Consider the following 20,340-nt stretch of genomic DNA (forward strand, 5'->3'; position numbering starts at 1 on the left):
TGACGCTCATTAGCAGCAGTGTGTACTATCTACATGATGCACTGCAGAAATTCACCATAGATCCTTAGACAGCACCTTCCAAACCCATGACCACTTCAATCTAGAAGGACAAGAGCAGCAGATATATGGGAACACCATCACCATCAAGTTCCCCTCCAAGCTACTCACCATCCTGCCGTTCCTTCACTGTGACTGGGTCAATATCTTGGAATTCCCTTCCTAATGGCATTGTGGGTCAACTCAGAGCAGATGGACTGCAGCAGTTCAAGAAGGCAGCTCTCCATTACCTTCTCAAGGGCAACTTGAGACTGGCAATAAATGTTGGCCAGCCAGCAACACCAATACCCTATAAACGAATAAATTTTAAAAACGTCGTAATTGTACCTGCAACCACCACTTTGGCAGTTCATTCCACACTCAAACCACTGCGTAAGAAAGTTGCCTCTCATGTCTTCTGAAAAATCTTTTTCCTCTCACCTTAAAAACATGCCCGCTAGTTTTGAACTCCCATCCTAGGGAAAAAGACTCTTGCTGTTCATCTTATCTATACCTCTCTTGCTTTTACAAACTTCCATAAGGTCACCCCTCAACCTCCTAGCCTCCAGTGAAAAAATCCCAGCCTAACCAGCCTCTTTTTATAAATCAAACCCTCCATTTCCAGCCACATCCTGGTAAACCTTCACTGAAACTTCTCCAATTTAATACCTTTCTGTAGTAAGGCTACTAGATCTGTACACAGTAATCTCACCAACATCCTGTTTAACCTCAACAAGACATTCCAACTCCTATGCTCAAATATCTGAGCAAAGGTGGCAAGCGTATTAAATGCTTTCTTCCCAACCAAAACAAATTCCTTCAAGAAAATGAAAATTCTCTGTAGAAACTTTGTCAGAAATCTAAACAACTCTCAACTGAATGGATACATTTGCTAATATCCTTCTCTTGACCATATTGAAAATTTTATGAATTTCATCACAGTACTGAAATTAGTAAATGGTCAGAAAAAATTACTTTGTATTTAAATATAGTAATTTTTTTTGGAAGTTATCAGTACCAATTCTTATCTGTTATGGTATTCTCATTAAAATGAGGAAAGGAATGACTGCTCCAGAGGAAAAAAGAGATTAATAAAACAGAAGTTACGCAAACATAAAGGCTAAGAGCTGATCCAGCATAGAAGCAAAATTTCAGGCTCATTCATTAGTCCACAGTGATCTTAGTCAATCTAATAGTACAGGAACTACAGCTGGCTTCAGTTGTCCTCACAAACTTAAAATGGTCAGGTTACCAGCATTATGTCTATAATCGTAGCTTGCATTTGTGAAGCATTTCTTCAGTTTATGCATGATATATATTACAGCACATTACATGAAGGCAAGGAGAATGGTGAGAGTTAACATATGTTTAGCAAAGTTTTTTTTAAAAAATCTAAATTTTAAAATATAGGGAAAAGCTCACAAATACAGTGGATGGTATGAATTGCTTTAAAATTCAAAGATTTGTCAGAATGGAAATATGCAGTACAGAACAAAATCTACACAGGGAAGTTAGTTTAATATCAACAATGCTCTTGTATGGGAAGGGGGTACCCAACTAAGTCCCATAAACTAGCACTTTGCATTGCACTAGCATTGTCTTTTCATTTGTTCTTCGAATGCTGCAATCCTTTATGTCAGTGAGGGGAATTCAAGATTCTGACCCAGTGAAGAAACAGCAATATTGTTCCAAGTCAGGATGATGCACATTATGGAATGTAACTTGGAAACAGTGGCATTCCCTGTGCATCTCCGGCTCATTCTTCTAGATTCTGATGGTATAATTAAAAGGAGTCTTGTAGATGATACAAATGCTACCACTTTACAACATTGGAACAAAGAAGATGTGTAGCTCAGGTTGAGCTTCTGGATGTAGGTTTGCTCGCTGAGCTGGAAGGCTCATTTCCACACATTTCGTCACCCTACTAGGTAAAATCTTCAGTGGGCCCCCGGGCGAAGCGCTGCTGCTGATGATTTCTGCTTTCTATTTATATGTTTGGGTTTCTTTGGGTTGATGATGTCATTTGCTGTGGTGATGACAGGAAATGACCTCACCAACCCAAAGAAACCCAAACATATAAATAGAAAGCAGAAATCAGCAGTAGCAGCGCTTTGCCCAGGGGCCCACTGAAGATTTTACCTAGTAGGGTGACGAAATGTGTGGAAATGAGCCTTCCAGCTCAGCAAGCAAACCTACATCCAGAACTGGAACAGAGTTTGAATATTGATAGATAAGGTGCCAAACAGATGTTCTAATGACAAGTATTTTTAATTCCACTGACCTCCAACATGCTTACTAGTAATATATTTCATTTAAGCTTCCAACCAATTTGCCAAATGCCTGTTTTTCATCTGTTCTGTTAACACTATCTTTGTATTACTTTCTGAAAGATCATGTTACTTAGAGTCATAGGTGTACAGCACGGAAACAAACCCTTTGGTCCAACTCGTCCATGCTGACCAGATAGCCGAACCCAATCTAGACCCACGTGCCAGCACACAGGCCATATCCCTCCAAATCATTCCTACACATTCCCCATTCAGATGCCTTTTAAATGTTGCAATTGTACTCGCCTCCACCACTTCCTCTGGCAGCCCACACCACTACACACACGCCACCCTCTACATGAAACAGTTGCCCCTTAGGTCTCTTTTATATCTTTCCCTTCTCACTCTAAACCTATGTCCTCTGGTTCTGGATTCCCCAACCCCAGGGAAGAGACTTTGTCTATTTACCCTATCTATGCTCCTCAATTTTATAAACCTCTATAAGGTCACCCCTCAGCCTCCGACGCTCCAGGGAAAACAGCCCCAGCTTGTTCAGCCTCTCCTTATAGCTCAAATCCTCCAACCCTGGCAACATCCTTGTAAATCTTTTCTGGACCCTTCCAAGTTTCACAACATTTTTCCAATAGGAATGAGACCAGAATTGCACACAATATTCCAAAAGTGGCCTAATCAATGTCCTGTGCAGCCATAACATGACCTTCCAACTCCTGTACTCAGTACTCTGTCCAATAAAGGAAAGCACACCAAATGCCTTCTTCACTATCCTATCTAATTGCGACTGTACTTTCAAGGAGCTATGAACCTGCACTCCAAGTTCTCTTTGTTCAGCAAACTCCCTAGGACCTTACCATTAAGTGTATAAACCCTGCTAAGATTTGCTTTCCCAAAATGCAGCACTTTGCATTTATATAAATTAAACTCCATCTGCCACTCAGTCCATTGGCCCATCAGATCAAGATCAAGATGGTGGGCGGCATGGTGGCACAGTGGTTAGCACTGCTGCCTCACAGCGCCTGAGACCCGGGTTCAATTCCCGACTCAGGCGACTGACTGTGTGGAGTTTGCACGTTCTCCCCGTGTCTGCGTGGGTTTCCTCCGGGTGCTCCGGTTTCCTCCCACAGTCCAAAGATGTGCAGGTCAGGTGAATCGGCCATGCTAAATTGCCCGTAGTGTTGGGTAAGGGGTAAATGTAGGGGTATGGGTGGGTTGCGCTTCGCCGGGTCGGTGTGGACTTGTTGGGCCGAAGGGCCTGTTTCCACACTGTAATCTAATCTAATCTAATCTAATCCCGTTGTAATCCAAGGTAACCTTCTTCTCTGCCCACTACACCTCCAATTTTGGTGTCATCTGCAAACTTATTACTACAGAAGAAAGTTGATTATCGGAATGATTTGCCACGCACAAAGCCATGTTGACAATCAGTCCTTGCCCTTCCAAATACATATATATCCTGTCCCTCCAACAATTTGCCCACCATCGACGTCAAGCTCACTGGTCTATAGTTTCCTGACTTGTTCTTACCACCTTTCTTAAATCATGGCACCATGTTAGACAAGCTCTAGTCTTCCAGCACCTCACCTGTGACTATCGATGATAGAAATATCTCAGTAAGATACCCAGTAATCACTTCTCTAGCTTCCCACAGAGTTCTAGGGTTTCAGCACAAATAGTCATTAGCCTTTACATGGGAAATCCATATCTCACAAACTTCATTGTGTTTTTGAAGTAACAACAAGAGGATTGATCAGAGCACAGCGGTAGACGTGATCTATGTGGACTTCAGTAAGGCATATGAAAAGGTTCCCCATGGGAGACTGCTTACTCTGCCTCGGCTCCAATCCAACTGTTCAAGCAGATGCTCTCTTCCCACTTTTAATCCCATCAGCCTCCAGTCTACACAGATCCTATCAGCAATCAAGTCACAATTATGCAACAAAACACACCATTATCCCGTCTCCAACTTCCACAAGGACTCTTGTTCACTTTTATACGACTGACTTTCATTTGCCCTTCCCAGCCCTTTCCTGTGCAATCAATGAAGGCAAATCCACATCCTCTCATCCAATGAGAATCCAAGCCAACAGTTCACATATGTCCTTCAACCTAGCATTCTTTATTCAACACTTAGTCTTTTCCACATCAAAAATGCCAGAAAGACAATAATGTCTTTGTAGCTGAATACTTATTTGTTTTCGAGGATGACTGACTGCCCTGTAGCGTGCTACTTGAAGTCCATCTATGTTCACGCAGATTTTATCACGCTTGCAATATTGTTCTAAACAAAGACTGGTGTAAGCTTTCGAAGCTGTGCCTGAACTTTTTGCTGGGTATTGTAGCCTTTAATTTTCATTTCAGACTTTAATTTTAGCCCATTTTCACTTACCGATGAGGAAGGTGGTAGTAGTGCAGAGCCTGATTCAAGTTTGTGCACAGACTCAAAATATAACTGGGGCGAGGTATATGAAATCCTGCTGATAACTCAGTTTTTATTTCTATTTCCCAGTTCTCAGAGTAGGTGTCACTGCTTTAGTTGTTCTGTATTTTTTGTTATATTAATGTTTTTCTATTCTAAATTAGCAGCATTATTTTCCAAATAAACAAACCAATACAAGTCCTAATTTTCTTAAGCAGAAAAAGTTATATTTTCTTAATCATGCAATACATATCATTTTCTAGCTATTAAAGTCAAAATTTCAGACAGGTCTTCCAACCCAATTTTGTAAGTTGTAATTTAAAACTGTGCATTTGAAAAGGCAATACCCATAGCTACATCACTGAATCAATATCTTTATGCTGTGACATGGCCAGAATACAAAAGGGACCTTTAGCTAATGAAAAATTTAGATGAGTTTTAGAATTGAATTGCTCGTTAAAAGATAGATTATCCAATTAAAATCATTCATTAAAAAACAATGGGTTTCCTGACTGCCCAAGAAAAATTAGAATTGTATTTTTAATCTGAAGACATTACAGGTTTTTGATGCTTTGCTTTTCCCACAATGCAAAGGCACAGAGAAATAAGAACATGGAGACAAAAGCCAAAGACGAGTACAATGTCAATGGGTATGGTAATATTGTTTTTAGAAACCCAAACAGGATAAAAACAATCCAAATCTCCTGAACATTGACCAATTTATCAAGCAATGGAGAGCTCTGATCTAAAAGGTGAGCTTGAACTCAACAGCAATGAAGGATAATGTGGCTTATTCTTCCATAGAAGAGTGTAGACTACTACAGACTGGTAATACAAATATCTTTTTACCTACTGGTAATACAAATATCAGCGTGACAGCATTTACTTACCATAGGTTTGCCATAAAATGGGAATCCTTGTATCTGCCGTAAAGCACTCGTGGCACATGTTATCTCTTTAAAAATTACAAATGCTTGTCCTCTCATTTTCATAGTCTTCAATGCTACAATATCAACTATTTGACCAAATTGAGAAAACAGTGCATATAATGCTCTCTTCAGCTCTATGGAGAAAAATAAAAACATGTTTAATTTATACTCATATGCTTTAGAACTGGATATTCACTGTCATTTGGTAGTACAGAACCTGAGCATTCCTAAAAAATGACATTTTGTCAAAACCTTGTTTTGCACTCAGGCCAATTCACAAGAAATACTCAACCAAAACAACAAAATACCCAATAGGCCCACACTTGCAAAAGAGCATTCAATATTAAACGTGATTCCACAATAAGACAACATCTGCAACTTTCTTCTGAACGTGCAAGGCTGACAACCAATTTCAGATTGCGGTTGGGCTCAAAAGTGTGATATATGTATACTGGAAGCTACATACATTAACAGTTAGGGTGTATAATTCTTGCAAATTATCCTGATGAGTGCAAAAAAGGTTTTGAAATAACAAAAGTGTCTATTTTCAGCAATTCTCAATTCTGCAAGGTTATGGGGTAAATGGACATAAGGAATGTCAGATCAGCCATGATCCTATTGAATAGCAGAGCAGGCTTGAGGGTCCAAATGATCTACTCACGTTCCTATTTCTTACACTTGGAATGAATAGATACATACATTCATAATCAAGTTTGAAAAATTGCTAGAAACTCAGAGGTTCACCTTTTCATAACTAGTGGGTATTTTCCCCAAAAACAATCATTCATGGGATGTGGGCTTCACTGGCAGGGCCAACACTTACTGCAGGCTTCTGGAGCCAGTCCTTTTGGAGCAAGTACACTCAATGTTATTAGCAAGTGTTTCAGGATTTGGACCAACGACATTAAAGAAAGACAATATTTCCAAGTCAGGATGGAGAGTGGCCTAGAGAGCAACTTGCAGCTGGTGGTGTTCCCATGCATCCAATGCTTTTGTCCTTCTAGATGTTTGTGGTCATGAATGTGGAAGATGCTGTCTAAAGGAGCTTTGGATGAATTCCTGCTGTGCATCTTCCAGATAGTACACACTGCTGGTATTGTACATCTGTCATGAGAAAGTGAATATTTGTGGATGTGGTACTAGCCAATCAAACGCAGTGCTGTGTTTTGGATGGTATCAAGCTCTAAAGCTCTGTTGGATTTATACTCATCCATGCAGGTAAGAGCATTCCGTCACACCCTGACTTGTGTCCTGCAGATGGTGGATGGGTTTCATGGAGACAGAAAGCAAGTTAATTGCTGCAGAATCCCTCATTAATAATCAGCACTTGTAGCTGTAGTATTTGTATGGCCAGTCTAGTTTCTAGTCAATGGTAACCTACAGAATATTGATGGTGAAGGATTCAGTGACGGTATTACCATTGAATGCCAAGGGGCAATGGTTAGATTCTCTTGTTGGAGATAGTCATTGCTTGACACTTGGGTGGCATGAATGTTACTTGCCACTTGTCAGCCCAAGTTGCATGTCCATATGCAGCATCGAGAAGTCATGAAAACATCCACATTCTCCCATTTTATTGATATAACATGCCCCGTTCCAGCCTGCTCCTTTCATACAATTTTTGACAAGTTTCTTTTTAAGAAGAAATTTTATCAGCATGACTATATTAATAGTGCTTTCCCTGCAAGAGGAACACTACTGGAAATCAATTCTCAAATCTGTGCTCAAAAATTCCAGCAAAAATGAGTTGAAAAAGCAAAATCAAGCTTTTCATTCAATTACTACTGAAGCTTGTCAAAAAAAAAGCCCACAAAATTTTTAGTTACTCATGCAGTCAAAAGAATCACCAAGGCTTTAGTAATTTTCCATTGAAGTGAGTAACTATAAAACATACCATAAATAAGAACACTGTAAACTCATAACAGTGTTAAGCATTTCCTTAAAATGAGGATAGGAAGCAGAAAGTTGTATTTAATTAGACAATAGGTGCAGGAGTATGTCATTTTGCCCTTTGAGCCAGCACCACCATTCATTATGATCATGGCTGATCATCCTCAATCAGTATCCTGTTCCTGCCTTATTTCCATAACCCTTGATTCCACTATCTTTAAGAGCTCTATCCAACTCCTTCTTGAAAGTATCTAGTGACTTGGCCTCCACAGCCTTCTGGGGCAGAGCATTCCACACACCCACCACTCTGGGTGAAGAAGTTTCTCCTTAATTCTGTTCTAAACGGCCTACCCCTTATTTTTAAACTGTGTCCTCTGGTTTGGGACTCACCCATCAGCAGAAACATGCTTCCTGCCTCCAGAGTGTCCAATCCTTTAATAATCTTATACGTCTCAATCAGATCTCCTCTCAGCCTTCTAAACTCAAGGGTATACAAGCCCAGTCCCTTTCAAATCTTTAGCAGTACTTCACAAACAATTAACTATGACTGCAAATATTGTGGATAAATGTGGCAAACCACTTGCAAACGACAATACAGTATTCCATAAATGGCAATACGAAACTATCCAGTTAAACTTTTAATAGTGGTTGTTCAGGAACAAATGAGCAAGAATTCTCTCTTCTTCCCTCCTGCCCCATCCACCATATACACTTGTGACAAGCAGATATGATCTCAGTTTAGCATTTCATCCAAAAAGGTAATGCAACCTCTCAGCAGCAAAGCAAATTGCCTACTCAAAATTCTTGACCCTTGATGAATTCCATGACCTTCCAAATCAAAGTCAATAAGGGTACATAGTGCCTTGCATGTACTCAAAAACTTGTAGCATTATTATGGAAAACTCTCTCAAGGTACAGGTATTTTACAGAATTACAAGAAAAAGCCAAAGAGGAAACATTAGGATGGATTAAAAAAAACACTGAACAAAGTGTTTTATAGTAAGAGGCAAGGATTTGGGGAAAGAATTCAAATGTAGAGACCAGAAAGCTCATTAAGTGAGGAAATAAAGAGATGCAAGAGGGTGGAATCAGAAGAGAGAGAGACCGGACAAGATTTATGACTGGAGAATAGCAAAAATCAAAATTAATTCTCACATTGTGCTTTACATGTAAAACAAAGAATTCCTATAATTTCAAATGTTACATTACATAAAAATAACCAGTATTCATTGCAAGTTATCGAGCTCACAGAACAGTTTCTATTACTTGTAGCCACCTTCACCCTCATTCCTCTGCAAAATAAACATTACTTAGCACAAAATACGGGCTAATAACAATGTCAGTGTTGGATGTTGCTTAATACATTCTAGGTAGTTTAAGTTATCAAAACTCCAAACTGGTTTAATGCCTTGCAGCTGCTATATTTACTGTTTTGAAAAAAAACACGACTCCAAACTTACCATGGGGCAATTACTGTTAATTTGTTATCCAAATTTATAGTTGAGCACATCTGGCTGATCAACAACTCCCCTAGACAATTTAAAATGCAAACGTTTAACAGCTCAACTCCTATCCCAAACCCAAGGGCTCTGTTTTACAAATATTAATCACTGCTTATAGAACAGTCTCTTTGATCCCGTTCTCTCCTACAAATGGCACAAACCATTTACCAACTGATGAGAGAAGGGGGTGTTGTAAGGACACCTTAAACCCCATTTTTTTCCTCTATTCTTGTGACTACAAACTTAGAATACTGCATGAACTGATCACACAACCTCAGCCTTACTTGGTTACATGAGACTGAATGGTAGTAACAGTGAGCAGGGCTGGTTTCCTATCTGGCAAAGGAACTTGGTTAAAATAAAAAGCAGCCATTATAACTGCCCCTTAAGTGTTCAGTCACTTGTTAAACAAACTTTTCTGATACACTGAACCTATCCACATGTTAGATTGAAAGGAAGCTTGAAAACAATTTACCTTCTTTTTTAACTTTATCATTAATGTTGTTAATGTAGATTGTCTGATTAGGTCGGATGTCCATTGTGGGAGTCTTCAGGTTAATGTGTCTTCAAGTTAATCCAAACCCCAAGTGTAAAATTTAAAATTTTCACTTTAAAAAGAAACAATGTCAATTGATTAATTAGCCAAACAGCTGTAGCAGAGTTAGCAATCCTTCTTTCCCTCCCGCAAACTTCACCCATTCTTCATACATCAAGACAAACTCCACCCCTCAAAGATTACCACTCTGCTTTGAACCTGTAACCCCTAGTTTCTCTGTCAATAACTCAAATTCTTTTCCTGGTCCCTGTGCTAGCTGATAGCGCAAATCTTTATCCCTCAGAGATGCTATTGCTCTCCTAAAATCTCCAGTATCAGTTCTCCTCAAAGAAACCCAATTTTCTATGTAAACTACTACATCATCCTCCAAACTTTCTTTATCTCCAAAGTACTTGAAAATACTCATTTATCCAAAGACATGCCCAAGTTTCCAAAAACTATGTTTGACTTTCTCCAGTCCTAACACAGAAATGACCCCAACCATCACTTGAATACTTTGAACCTGTCTTCCTACAGTCTTTGACAGTCGACCACATCATCTCTTTCAATCATTCTTGTCCACCCGTCAGTTTAATGAGATTCCACTACTAACTACAGTAGGTCAGGCAGCATCTGATGAGAGAGTAAGCTAATGTTTTGAGTCTGGATGACTCTTCAGAGCTGACGTGAAGTCTAGAGGAGGCAGCATTTATGCAATAGTGGGGGAGCCACGTGGAGGTAGAGACTTAATATTTGTTCAACACCTTCAGATTGTAAACTCACTTCCACTTCTTCACTTTCTTCTAGCTTTCACTTGTTGCATTCTCTGTCACCATGTCATCTCTTCCCTCCCCCCACTCCAGTGGAACCATCTTTCCAGTTTGGCAGTTAGACACATCATTGTTCTACCATTCTCACATCCCGATCACTTAATCTGCACGATTGACACCTTCCCCCATCCCCAACTATTGCATAAATGCTGTCCCCTCCACACTTTACGTCAGCTCTGAAGAGTCATCTATTCTCAAAATATTAGCTTGCTGTCTCTACAATGATGTTGCTGACCAACTGATTTCCAGCATTTTTTGTTTTCAGTACAGATTCCAGTATCTGCTGTAATTTGCTCTACTATTAACTAACCCATTGGCTGATCATCTCTACAAGTGTTTTCTCACCATCACACCATTGCTTTAAACCAATTAAATTCTGTGTGTACAGCAGTGTGGGGGAGTTTAATTGAAGGGAAGTTTTAAAAAAGCTAACAAACAAGAATGTTAAAAATCACACAACACCAGGTTAGTGACTAGCTAAATGACGAAGGAGCAGTGCTCCTTCTAAAAACCTGTAGCCCCAAATAAACCTGTTGGACTATTAGATTAGATTAGATTACTTACAGTGTGGAAACAGGCCCTTCGGCTCAACAAGTCCACACCGACCCGCCGAAGCGCAACCCACTCATACCCCACATTTACCCTTACCTAACACTACGGGCAATTTAGCATGGCCAATTCGCCTGACCTGCACATCTTTGGACTGTGGGAGGAAACCGGAGCACCCGGAGGAAACCCACGCAGACACGGGGAGAATGTGCAAACTCCACACAGTCAGTCGCCTGAGGCGGGAATTGAACCCGGGTCTCTGGCGCTGTGAGGCAGCAGTGCTAACCACTGTGCCACCATGCCGCCCATGAATGCCACAAGTATCGATTGTTTTACCTAAACATGCTCGTATACTAGGGTCACAATTATGCTATTACTGGTGCCAATATTATGAAAAAAACTTATTTCAAACAAATGTACAAATAAATGGAAACAGCCTAAGCACAAGCAATTTAGAAATAAGATTGAGATCAAGGACACAAGCAACTTGTTTTAGTCTTGTGGTTTAGGATATCTTTTGGACACGTTGATTTAACTAAAGATTAAAATTTCTTTGAGATCTCCATTGTTTACACTGTCAAGTAATTTTATTTACACTTTTTAGATTACATTACATTACAGTGTGGAAACAGGCCCTTCGGCCCAACAAGTCCACACCGACCCGCCAAAGCGAAACCCACCCATACCCCTACATTTACCCCTTATCTAACACTACGGGCAATTTAGTTTAGCCAATTCACCTGACCCTGCACATCTTTGTGACTGTGGGAGGAAACTGGAGCACCCGGAGGAAACCCACGCAGACACGGGGCGAATGTGCAAACTCCACACAGTCAGTCGCCTGAGGTGGGAATTGAACCCGGGTCTCTGGCGCTGTGAGGCAGCAGTGCTAACCACTGTGCCACCGTGCCGCCCACTAACCTGGTGTTGTGTAATTTTTAACTTTGTCCATCCCAGTCCGACACCAACACCTCCACATCACAGAAAGAAGAAAGCAGAGATGCAGAGTAGTGAAAAGGCAAACAATCATCGTAATGTGATAGGAAGGAGAACAAAATAAATACAGAATAGTATAACAGAAACTGGAAACCACTAGTTAAAAAGTCAAACCTCAATCCTCTGTCTGAATGCATGCAGGATTTATAACAAGATAGGAGGAGATGGCACAAATGGAAATAATGAATAGGACCTAACAGTAATTAAACAGGTGTAGCTGCAGGGTGACCAAAACTGGGAATGTAATATTCAAGTAGACTTGATGCTCCAGAAGAATAGGCAAAAGGGAAAGGGAGTTAGGGTAGCTTGTTGAAGGAAAGTAGCAGAGTGTTGGGGAAATCACCACTTCCTGCAATTCTGCTTTCTCATTTCTATTTCATCTTCAATTTAAAGCAATGGCATGATGCTGAGAAAGCATTTGTGGAGATATTCAATTATCAGATTAGTTGATATTGGAATCTCACTAAGCTGTGGACAGTGGATGAGAACCAAGGTGTAGCTGACTGTCAAGACCGTGGCAGGACAAGAACGGTCAGAATATTCAAGGCTATCATTAGTGATAGGTGCAACAGGTTGTGATATGAAAGACAGTTTGGCTGGAAATAAGGTACAGCAAGGAAAGGTCATCAGTGGGAGTCGTCAATAGGCCACACTGTAGAACGTAAGAACCAGGAGCAGGAGTATGCCATCTGGCCCTTCAAGCCCACTCCACCATTCAACAAGATTGTGACTGAACTTTTTATAGCCTCAGCTCCACTACCCATCCTCTCACCGTAACTCTAAATTCCTATAAGAGCATAAGTAGTACAAAATATTAATTGGGAAATAATAAAGATCTCTAAGAAAGATACTACAGTTATTATAAATTTAATCTGGATATTGACTGGACAAATCAGATGGGCATGGGTGACATGGAAAATGAATTTGAAGGATGCATCAGGAATTGATTCTTAGAGCAGTACATTGCAGATGTGATCCCTGAAAAGGCTATGTTATATCTAGTAATGTGCCATGAGATAGGATTAAGAGATGATTTTAAAGAGTTAATGATCCTCTAGGGGGGTAGTGATCACAGAAGAATTTAAATTTCAGTTTGAGGGACAGCAAGTCACATTTGAAATTAGTTTCAAATAAGGGCAATTACAGAGATATGAAGGAAGTTGTTTAAAATTACATGGGCAAAACTGTCATCAATGGATGAACAGTAGCAGATATTTAACCAGATATTTCATAAAGCTCAAAAAACACCTTCAAAAAAGGAAGATTTGATGACAAGGATGAATCACCCAGTTAACAAAGGTGGTCAAGGAGGCCAGAGGATTGGGAATTTTATCTTTTTTTAGGAACCAGTAGTGGATGATTAAATTGATAATAAAGAAGAAGAAATGGTTTATGAAAGTAAGTTTGCAAGAAATATAAAAACAAACAGCAAGAATTTATTTGGGTATAAAAAGAGGAGCTATAGTAAATGTGGGGCTTTTGAAGATTGGAACTGGGTACTGTATTAACAGGGAATAGGGAAACAGTATATAATTTATCTGTATTTTTCACTGGTTTTCACAACATCATAACCATCTCAAAAATGACAACCTGCAAGGTGACAGGGGCATGAAAGACCTTGAAACAGCCTATGAAAGATACAAAGATAAGGTTTAGAAGAACAAGGGCCGATCGAATTCTGAGGGGGCTTGACAGGATAGATATTCAAATTTTACCACTACTTGCAGAATCTCAAAAATTGTAGTCAGGTGTTCCCTTATTCTGCAATGGATTTAAAAAAAGATGCAAATCATTTTTTTCCCCTTTAGGAGGGTTGTGAATGTTTAGAACTGTCTACCTTACAACATTGAGCAAGCTACAAAGGGTATTTAAAGTGTAGGTCACCCCTATATGTAATCCATTTACATGCTTCCACATTTACACTCCTGACCTCTCAACCTATCCACTGCATGTCAAGTTGCTGGTCCAATATCCAGACAATTTTTTTACCTAACTCTGACCTCACCTATCTATCCCCAAAATTCTCATCTACAAACAATTATTTCAAAATGTGCTTAGCCTCCACACCTTAAAACCCAAACTCACCCAAAACTCGTCACCACGTATCCCATCATATAATTCGGTCCTGTTCACATCTGTCCATAACCAATGTTACTGTATTGTCTTCCAGACTATTCAATTTAAATTTCCTTGGTTTACCTCTAAAAACCAACTCACTACACTTAAGCACTAATGTTTTCCGACCTTCCCCTCACATACTACATTTCATCTCGTAGAGGTGCCAGTGTTGGAGTGGGGTGGACAAAGTTTAAATTAAAAAAAAACAACACTGGTTATGGTCCAACAGGTTTATCTGGAAATATGAACTTTCAGGGTGCTGCTCTTTCATCAGGTTGCTGGTGAGGGAGGATTATAGGACACAATTTATAGTAAAAGAGGAGTACCTAACACGCATATAATAAGTGATATCCCCACGTATAATGGTAGTATCCAGGTCAACATGTCTCATAGCAGTTGCCATGACAGGGCAACTGCTATAATTGACGTTTCAGGCGTAAGCCCTTCATTAGGGATGAGCCATGTTGACTTGAAGGCTGGGCAGTTTGCTGCGAACAATGGTCTGTTTAAGGTTTGACAGTTATTTAAAGGCGAGAAGTGGAGGCCAACTGCACAACGTGTCAGAGTGTAGACATAGATACTACCATTAACATGGGAATACCACTCATCGAGTGCATGGCAGGTACTCATGTGACTCAGCCATGAGTTTTCTATCTACTATGCTGCAGGCTAGGATGCCCCGAGACATTGGCGAGACCAAGCAGATGCTACAACAAAGGATGAATGGACACCATGCAACAATCGCCAGACAGGGATGCACCGTCCCAGTCAGGGAACACTTCAGCGGTCAAGGACATTCAGCCTCAAATCTTCAGATGACTAAACTCCAAGGCGGACTTTGAGATACATAAGAACGCAGAGTCACTGAGCAGAGGCTGATAGCCAAGTTCTGTACCCATGAGGATGGCCTCAAACAGCATCTTGGATCATGTCACACTACAGGTGACCCCACTACACTGTAGTATCTCTCTCCACCCTACAGGCACTCTGCCTCTATTCCTGATGAAGGGCTTTTGCCCGAAACATCGATTTTCCTGCACCTCGGATGCTGCCTGAACTGCTGTGCTTTTTTCTAATCTAGAATCTGGTTTCCAGCATCTGCAGTCCTTGATTTTACCCACCATACTGTCACACAAAGCACACATACACACACTTACAATCAGACAAATACAGACCCTCTCTCATTAATATACACACACACATACTTGTCTACAGTGTTAATTTACAGTTGCAGATACATTCTATTTTGTTCAGAAAGCACACAATTTGTAGGCAATCAGTCCATGTGACATTTTATCAATTCCTACTTTGGAAATAAAACCAGTCTGACTCTAGATTGGAATAAAGACACTAACCTCACACCTTTAATACATTGAGCTGAGATGTCATCTTTTGCATAAAACCATAAGTTATCTCAGGAAGGTGACTTCAAAGAAGCTCTGGGATTTACATATTAACGAATCAAAACCTGCAACCCATTCTAAGTGACTGAAGACTTAACAGGTTTGTTTAATATACCACATCAGTTGTATGACACTTACATCTTTTCCTATAATTTGTGTCCTACGCTCCTGCTCCACTGCTTCTGATGAAAGAGCAGCGCTCCAAAAGCTTATACTTTCAAATAAACTTGTTGGACTGTAACCTGGTGTCATGTAATTTTTAACTACATTTCATTCACGAGACTCTCATCCCTCTCTTCTATGCCCTTCTTCATACCTCCTTTAGCTCAGCATTCATTTCGTTTCTGAACACTTCTCGGCTTACTGTGGGGAAAGAGGAATTGCGGCTTCTGGGCTACTGCAAACTAAATGTGTAGCTTGACTCTTAACGGCGCAGTGTTTCCCCAAACCAGACAGCAGCTAACAGGCCAAGACAACTGGGAGAGCCGGAGCCCGGTTTCCAGCCGGAGATGAGGCAGGCGAGACATTAAAGTGGAGAAAGTGAGGACTGCAGATGCTGGAGATCAGAGCTGAAAATGTGTTGCTGGAAAAGCGCAGCAGATCAGGCAGCATCCAAGGAACAGGAGAATCGACGTTTCTGAAGAAGGGCTTATGCCCGAAACGCCGATTCTCCTGTTCCCTGGATGCTGCCTGACCTGCTGCGCTTTTCCAGCAACACATTTTCAGCTCTATACATGAAAGTGGGCAGTCACTCCCCGACCCCACAGCCTGAGATTTAAATCCCTGGCCACAGACACACCGCTCCAAACCTGGCCTCTCTTCACGGTGACTGCACTCTTCGCTATCACGCTCCCCGGTTCTTTTCTTTCTCGATCTTTCTCCGACTCGCAGACAAACCGTCAGCGTCGCACACTGATGACCTCATAAAGCCACCCATGCTGTTTCAAGGCCGGATCCAAGCAGTTCCGCTGTTCCTGTCACGTGCTCTGAAGTGCAGCCTGGCTGGAGGAATCGTAGTTGTGGAATCATATAGAATAGACAGAGATCAAGTTTCCATCGGAACTAGTCCCATTTACCTGCGTTTGGCTCAAATCCATATAAACCTTTACTAATCATGTACCTGCCGAAATGTTGTAGGCTGTACTTCCATCTACCACTTCCTCTGGCAGTTCATATGAGAGTAAGCTAACCTTTTGATGAAGGTCAGAAGTCACAAGACACCAGGTTATAGTCCAATAAGTTTATTTGAAATCAAAGCACTGCACCTTTGTCAGGTAAAAAGCATACAGTGGCAGAATTTATATGCAGAGCAATCAATGGGCAGATAGATCAAATAGGCTGAATATTATGTGCAGGTAGATGGTCAAAAGTGTCAGATTGTATGAGTAAAGTATCAATAGCTGAATAGTAAGTGATGGGGATGACCTATAATCCAATTAATTGAAGCAGCATGATGATAACAAAAAAAATAAAAATTAGGTGGTCCTGGAGATAAACAAAACTGCTGGAATAACATGACAGGTATTAGAGCCGCTTACTGAGGGTCTAATCAAAGTAACAAGTAATCCAAAATTATACAAACTAATTATGGTAGAGAGATCATAAGTTATCAAGGTGATGGTGTTAAAACAGTACAGTAAAGAAGATTTTACAAACACAGAACAGTATGGTGGGGTTACATGTATCGCAACATGAACCCAGGATCACAGTGGAGGCCATCTTCGTGGGTATGGAACTTGACTATCAGTTTCTGCTCGGCGATTCTGCATTGTTGTGTATTTCAAAGGCAGTCTTTGGAGGAAGGTAGGAACAGGTTGGTATTTGTGTAGAAGATGAAGTGAGGGGAGGGGGAAAGGAGCAAACGATAGATGGAGATGGAACCCAAAGAGAAAGAACAGACAAAGGAAACGGTAAAGGTCAACCTGGGAGATTGCATAGCTGCTATGGGACTATCAGTAGCTGACAATGAGTTGACCCCCCAGCTCCCTGGTGGACAGGGCCCTCAGCCAGGTGCAACCCACACTTTGGCTCTCAGGCCCTTTCTTTGAACCATAAAATCCAACAGTATGGAAACAGGCCATTTGGCCCAACAAATCCACTCCAACCCTCTGAAGAGTAACCTTCCCAGACCCTGAGTAGTGCACCTGACCGACACATCCCTGAACACAATGGGCAATTTAGCATGGCCAATTCACCTTTCTTGCACATCTTTGGATTGTGGGAGGAAATCCACACAGACACAGGGAGAATGTGCAAAGTCCACACAGTTGCCTGAGACTGGAATCAAACCCGGGTCTCTGGCGCTGTGAGGCAGCAGCACTAACCACTGAGCCATCCACTGTAAAGAAAGTGTTGAATGTGAAGTTATGAAGGACTGACATGAGTAGTGGACTGGTATGGAAATCAACCAGAATGAACAGATGGAACAACACACAGGTTCAGATTGAAGATCTTGAGTAAGAAGGGGTTTGGAAAAGAAGAAATCAATAAAGTAACACAGAATGAGCTAGCCAGTGCGGATGAAGAGTTCCTGGAGGAGCACACTGGCATAAATTGAGAGCAGAGAGGGCTGATGAGGCAGTCGTGTAATTGAAGAATGCTCTTCAGGGCTGAAGTCTTCTGGAACAAGTTTGATAAGAACAGTGGAAGACAGATTGAGCCTGGTTTGTATGTTGAGTCCAGTAATTTGATAAAATTGAGTTTGAAATGTTTGTTTTGAGCTGGTTATAGTAATTTTCTCTGCAAGGGATTACTCGGGTGGGCAACATTGTCTAGTTTTATCTTTCAGGTATTTCATTCAAAATCAAATCCAGCTTTCTGCAGCAAGATAACATGGCTGTCTAACCTGAGGAAATGCAGATGTGCAGTTCCAAACTGGAAAATTTTTGCTTTGCTCTTCGGTTTTTTTCTCTATCTTGCCAATAGGTTCAATATTACTTACAAATCTGTATTCAGGAGATGTGGCTCCAACTAATGTTCACCTCACAACAATTAAGCGCCTGTTTGGACGTCATTCATTGTCATGAGCCTTCAATTGCTTGTTGACTGGATGATCCATAGAATCCCGACAGTGTGGCCCTTCAGCCCAGTAAGTCCACATCAACCCTCTGAAGAATATCCCACCCAAACCCATTCCCTATCACTCTACATTTACCCCTGACTAATGCACCTAACCTACACATCCCTATGGGCAATTTAGCATGGCCAATTCACCTAACCTGCACATCTTTGGATTGTGGGTGGAAATCGGAGCACCCGGAGGAAACTCTCATAGACATGGGGAGAATGTGCAAACTCCACACAGACAGTCGCCCAAGGCTGGAATCAAACCCAGGTTTCTGTTGCTGTAAGGCAGCAGTGCTGGTTATGGCTGGGTGATTGCTGGTTAGAATTTATTCTTGGAAAGTTCCTTGGGCTTAAGTGTATTTCCTAGTCTGTCTGGGAGATTTATAGTGAAAATTGCAATTGGGCTGCTCCTTAGGTCTTTATGCCTATTAAATCTGATAATTTAAAATTGGTGTGTAGCTGTTTATACAGTGAGATGCCACTACCAGACACATATTTCCCTCCCCTCCTTTGTCATTCTTCCACAGAAACTGTTCTCTCCGAGATACCCTGGTCCATTCTTCCTTCACACCAAACACATCCCCATAGCCCCATGGCATCTTCCCCTGCAAACACAGAAGGTGTAACACCTGCCCATTTATTTAGGTTCTCCTCACCATCCAAACACACCTTCCAAGTGAACTAGTGCTTCACATAATCTAGTCTACTGCATTTGCCGCTCAAAATGTAGTCTCCTCTACATTGGGGAAACAAAGCACAGACTGGGCAACTGCTTTGCTGAACACTTACATTCTGCCTGCAAAAATAACCCTGAGCTTTCAGTTGTCTGCCACTTCAACACACCACCCTGTTCCCTGGCCAACATCTCTGTCTTAGGCATTCTGCAATGCTCCAGCGAAGCTCAGCACAAGTTGGAAGAACAGTATCTCATATTCCCCTTGGGAACCCTGCAGCCTTCTGGACTCAATATGGAGTTCAACAATTTTAGGTATTGAGCACCTTCTCCCATGTCCTAAACCTCCCACCCCCACACACATACACCCACACAAAACAGGCATTACCATCACACTGTCTGCTACCACACACAACCCATTGTCAGCTATTAATAGTCCCCATTAGCAACTATTCATTCTCCCAGGCTGACAATTACCCATACCTTCATCTATTCAGAAACAAAAACAGAAATTATTGGAAAAATCACCAGACCCGAAACATCAACTCTGATCTCTCTTCACAGGTGCTACCAGACCTGCTGAGCTTTTCCAACAATTTCTGTTTTTGTTTCTGATTTACAGCATCTATTGTTCTTTCAGCCTTCATCTATCAAACTGTTTCTCTGCCTTTGGGCTCCACCTCCACTTCTCATTTACTCATCCCCCCTCTCCCCACCCCCAACTTCTGCATAAATATCAAAGTTTACCTAGCTACCATCAGTTCTGAAGAAGGGTTACTGGACCCAAAAACATTAACTCTACTTTCTCTCCACAGATGCCACCAGACCCGCTGAGCTTTTTCAGCAATTTCTATTTTTGTTTCTGATTTCAAGCATCTGCCGTTCTTTCTTTTTTTTGTTAAATGAATAATAGATACTATCTTTTAGAAATGTAATGCTGAAGTTTATAAAACCATAAAATGTAGCAGCAAAAGTAAGCTATTTAACCCATGTGTTTGTTTCACCATTCAGTGAGATCATGGCTAATCCAATAATCATTAATTTTTTATCTGATAACCCTTATATTCACACAAAATTTTCTTCAATTTTTTTCTTAAAATAGTTCACCAGAA

The 20,340-nt window shown here is 41.0% G+C and overlaps 1 protein-coding gene across 3 annotated transcripts in view; it reads right to left on the reverse strand.

Moving 5' to 3' along the window:
* Positions 1-16,423, reverse strand: part of snrpb2 (small nuclear ribonucleoprotein polypeptide B2) — a 30,381-nt gene extending 13,958 nt beyond the window's left edge. Inside the window, exons 1-3 of one of the 3 annotated variants that reach the window (XM_043709364.2) lie at positions 16,299-16,423; positions 9,534-9,666; positions 5,628-5,800 (exon numbers count right to left, since the gene is read on the reverse strand). In XM_043709364.2, coding sequence (XP_043565299.1) covers positions 5,628-5,800; positions 9,534-9,597 — 237 coding nt within the window. In that variant the 5' untranslated portion in view covers positions 9,598-9,666; positions 16,299-16,423. Of the gene's footprint in view, positions 1-5,627; positions 5,801-6,410; positions 6,846-9,533; positions 9,667-15,805; positions 16,080-16,298 lie in introns of those variants that run through there. The other 2 variants (XM_043709365.2, XM_087997295.1) reach the window with 2 other exon arrangements.
* Between the last annotated feature and the right edge of the window lie 3,917 nt (positions 16,424-20,340).

Source organism: Chiloscyllium plagiosum, unplaced genomic scaffold, assembly GCF_037043375.1.
Source record: "Chiloscyllium plagiosum isolate Xiang-an unplaced genomic scaffold, Cpla_swu_hap1 HiC_scaffold_19, whole genome shotgun sequence".
NCBI classification, from domain to species: domain Eukaryota; kingdom Metazoa; phylum Chordata; class Chondrichthyes; order Orectolobiformes; family Hemiscylliidae; genus Chiloscyllium; species Chiloscyllium plagiosum.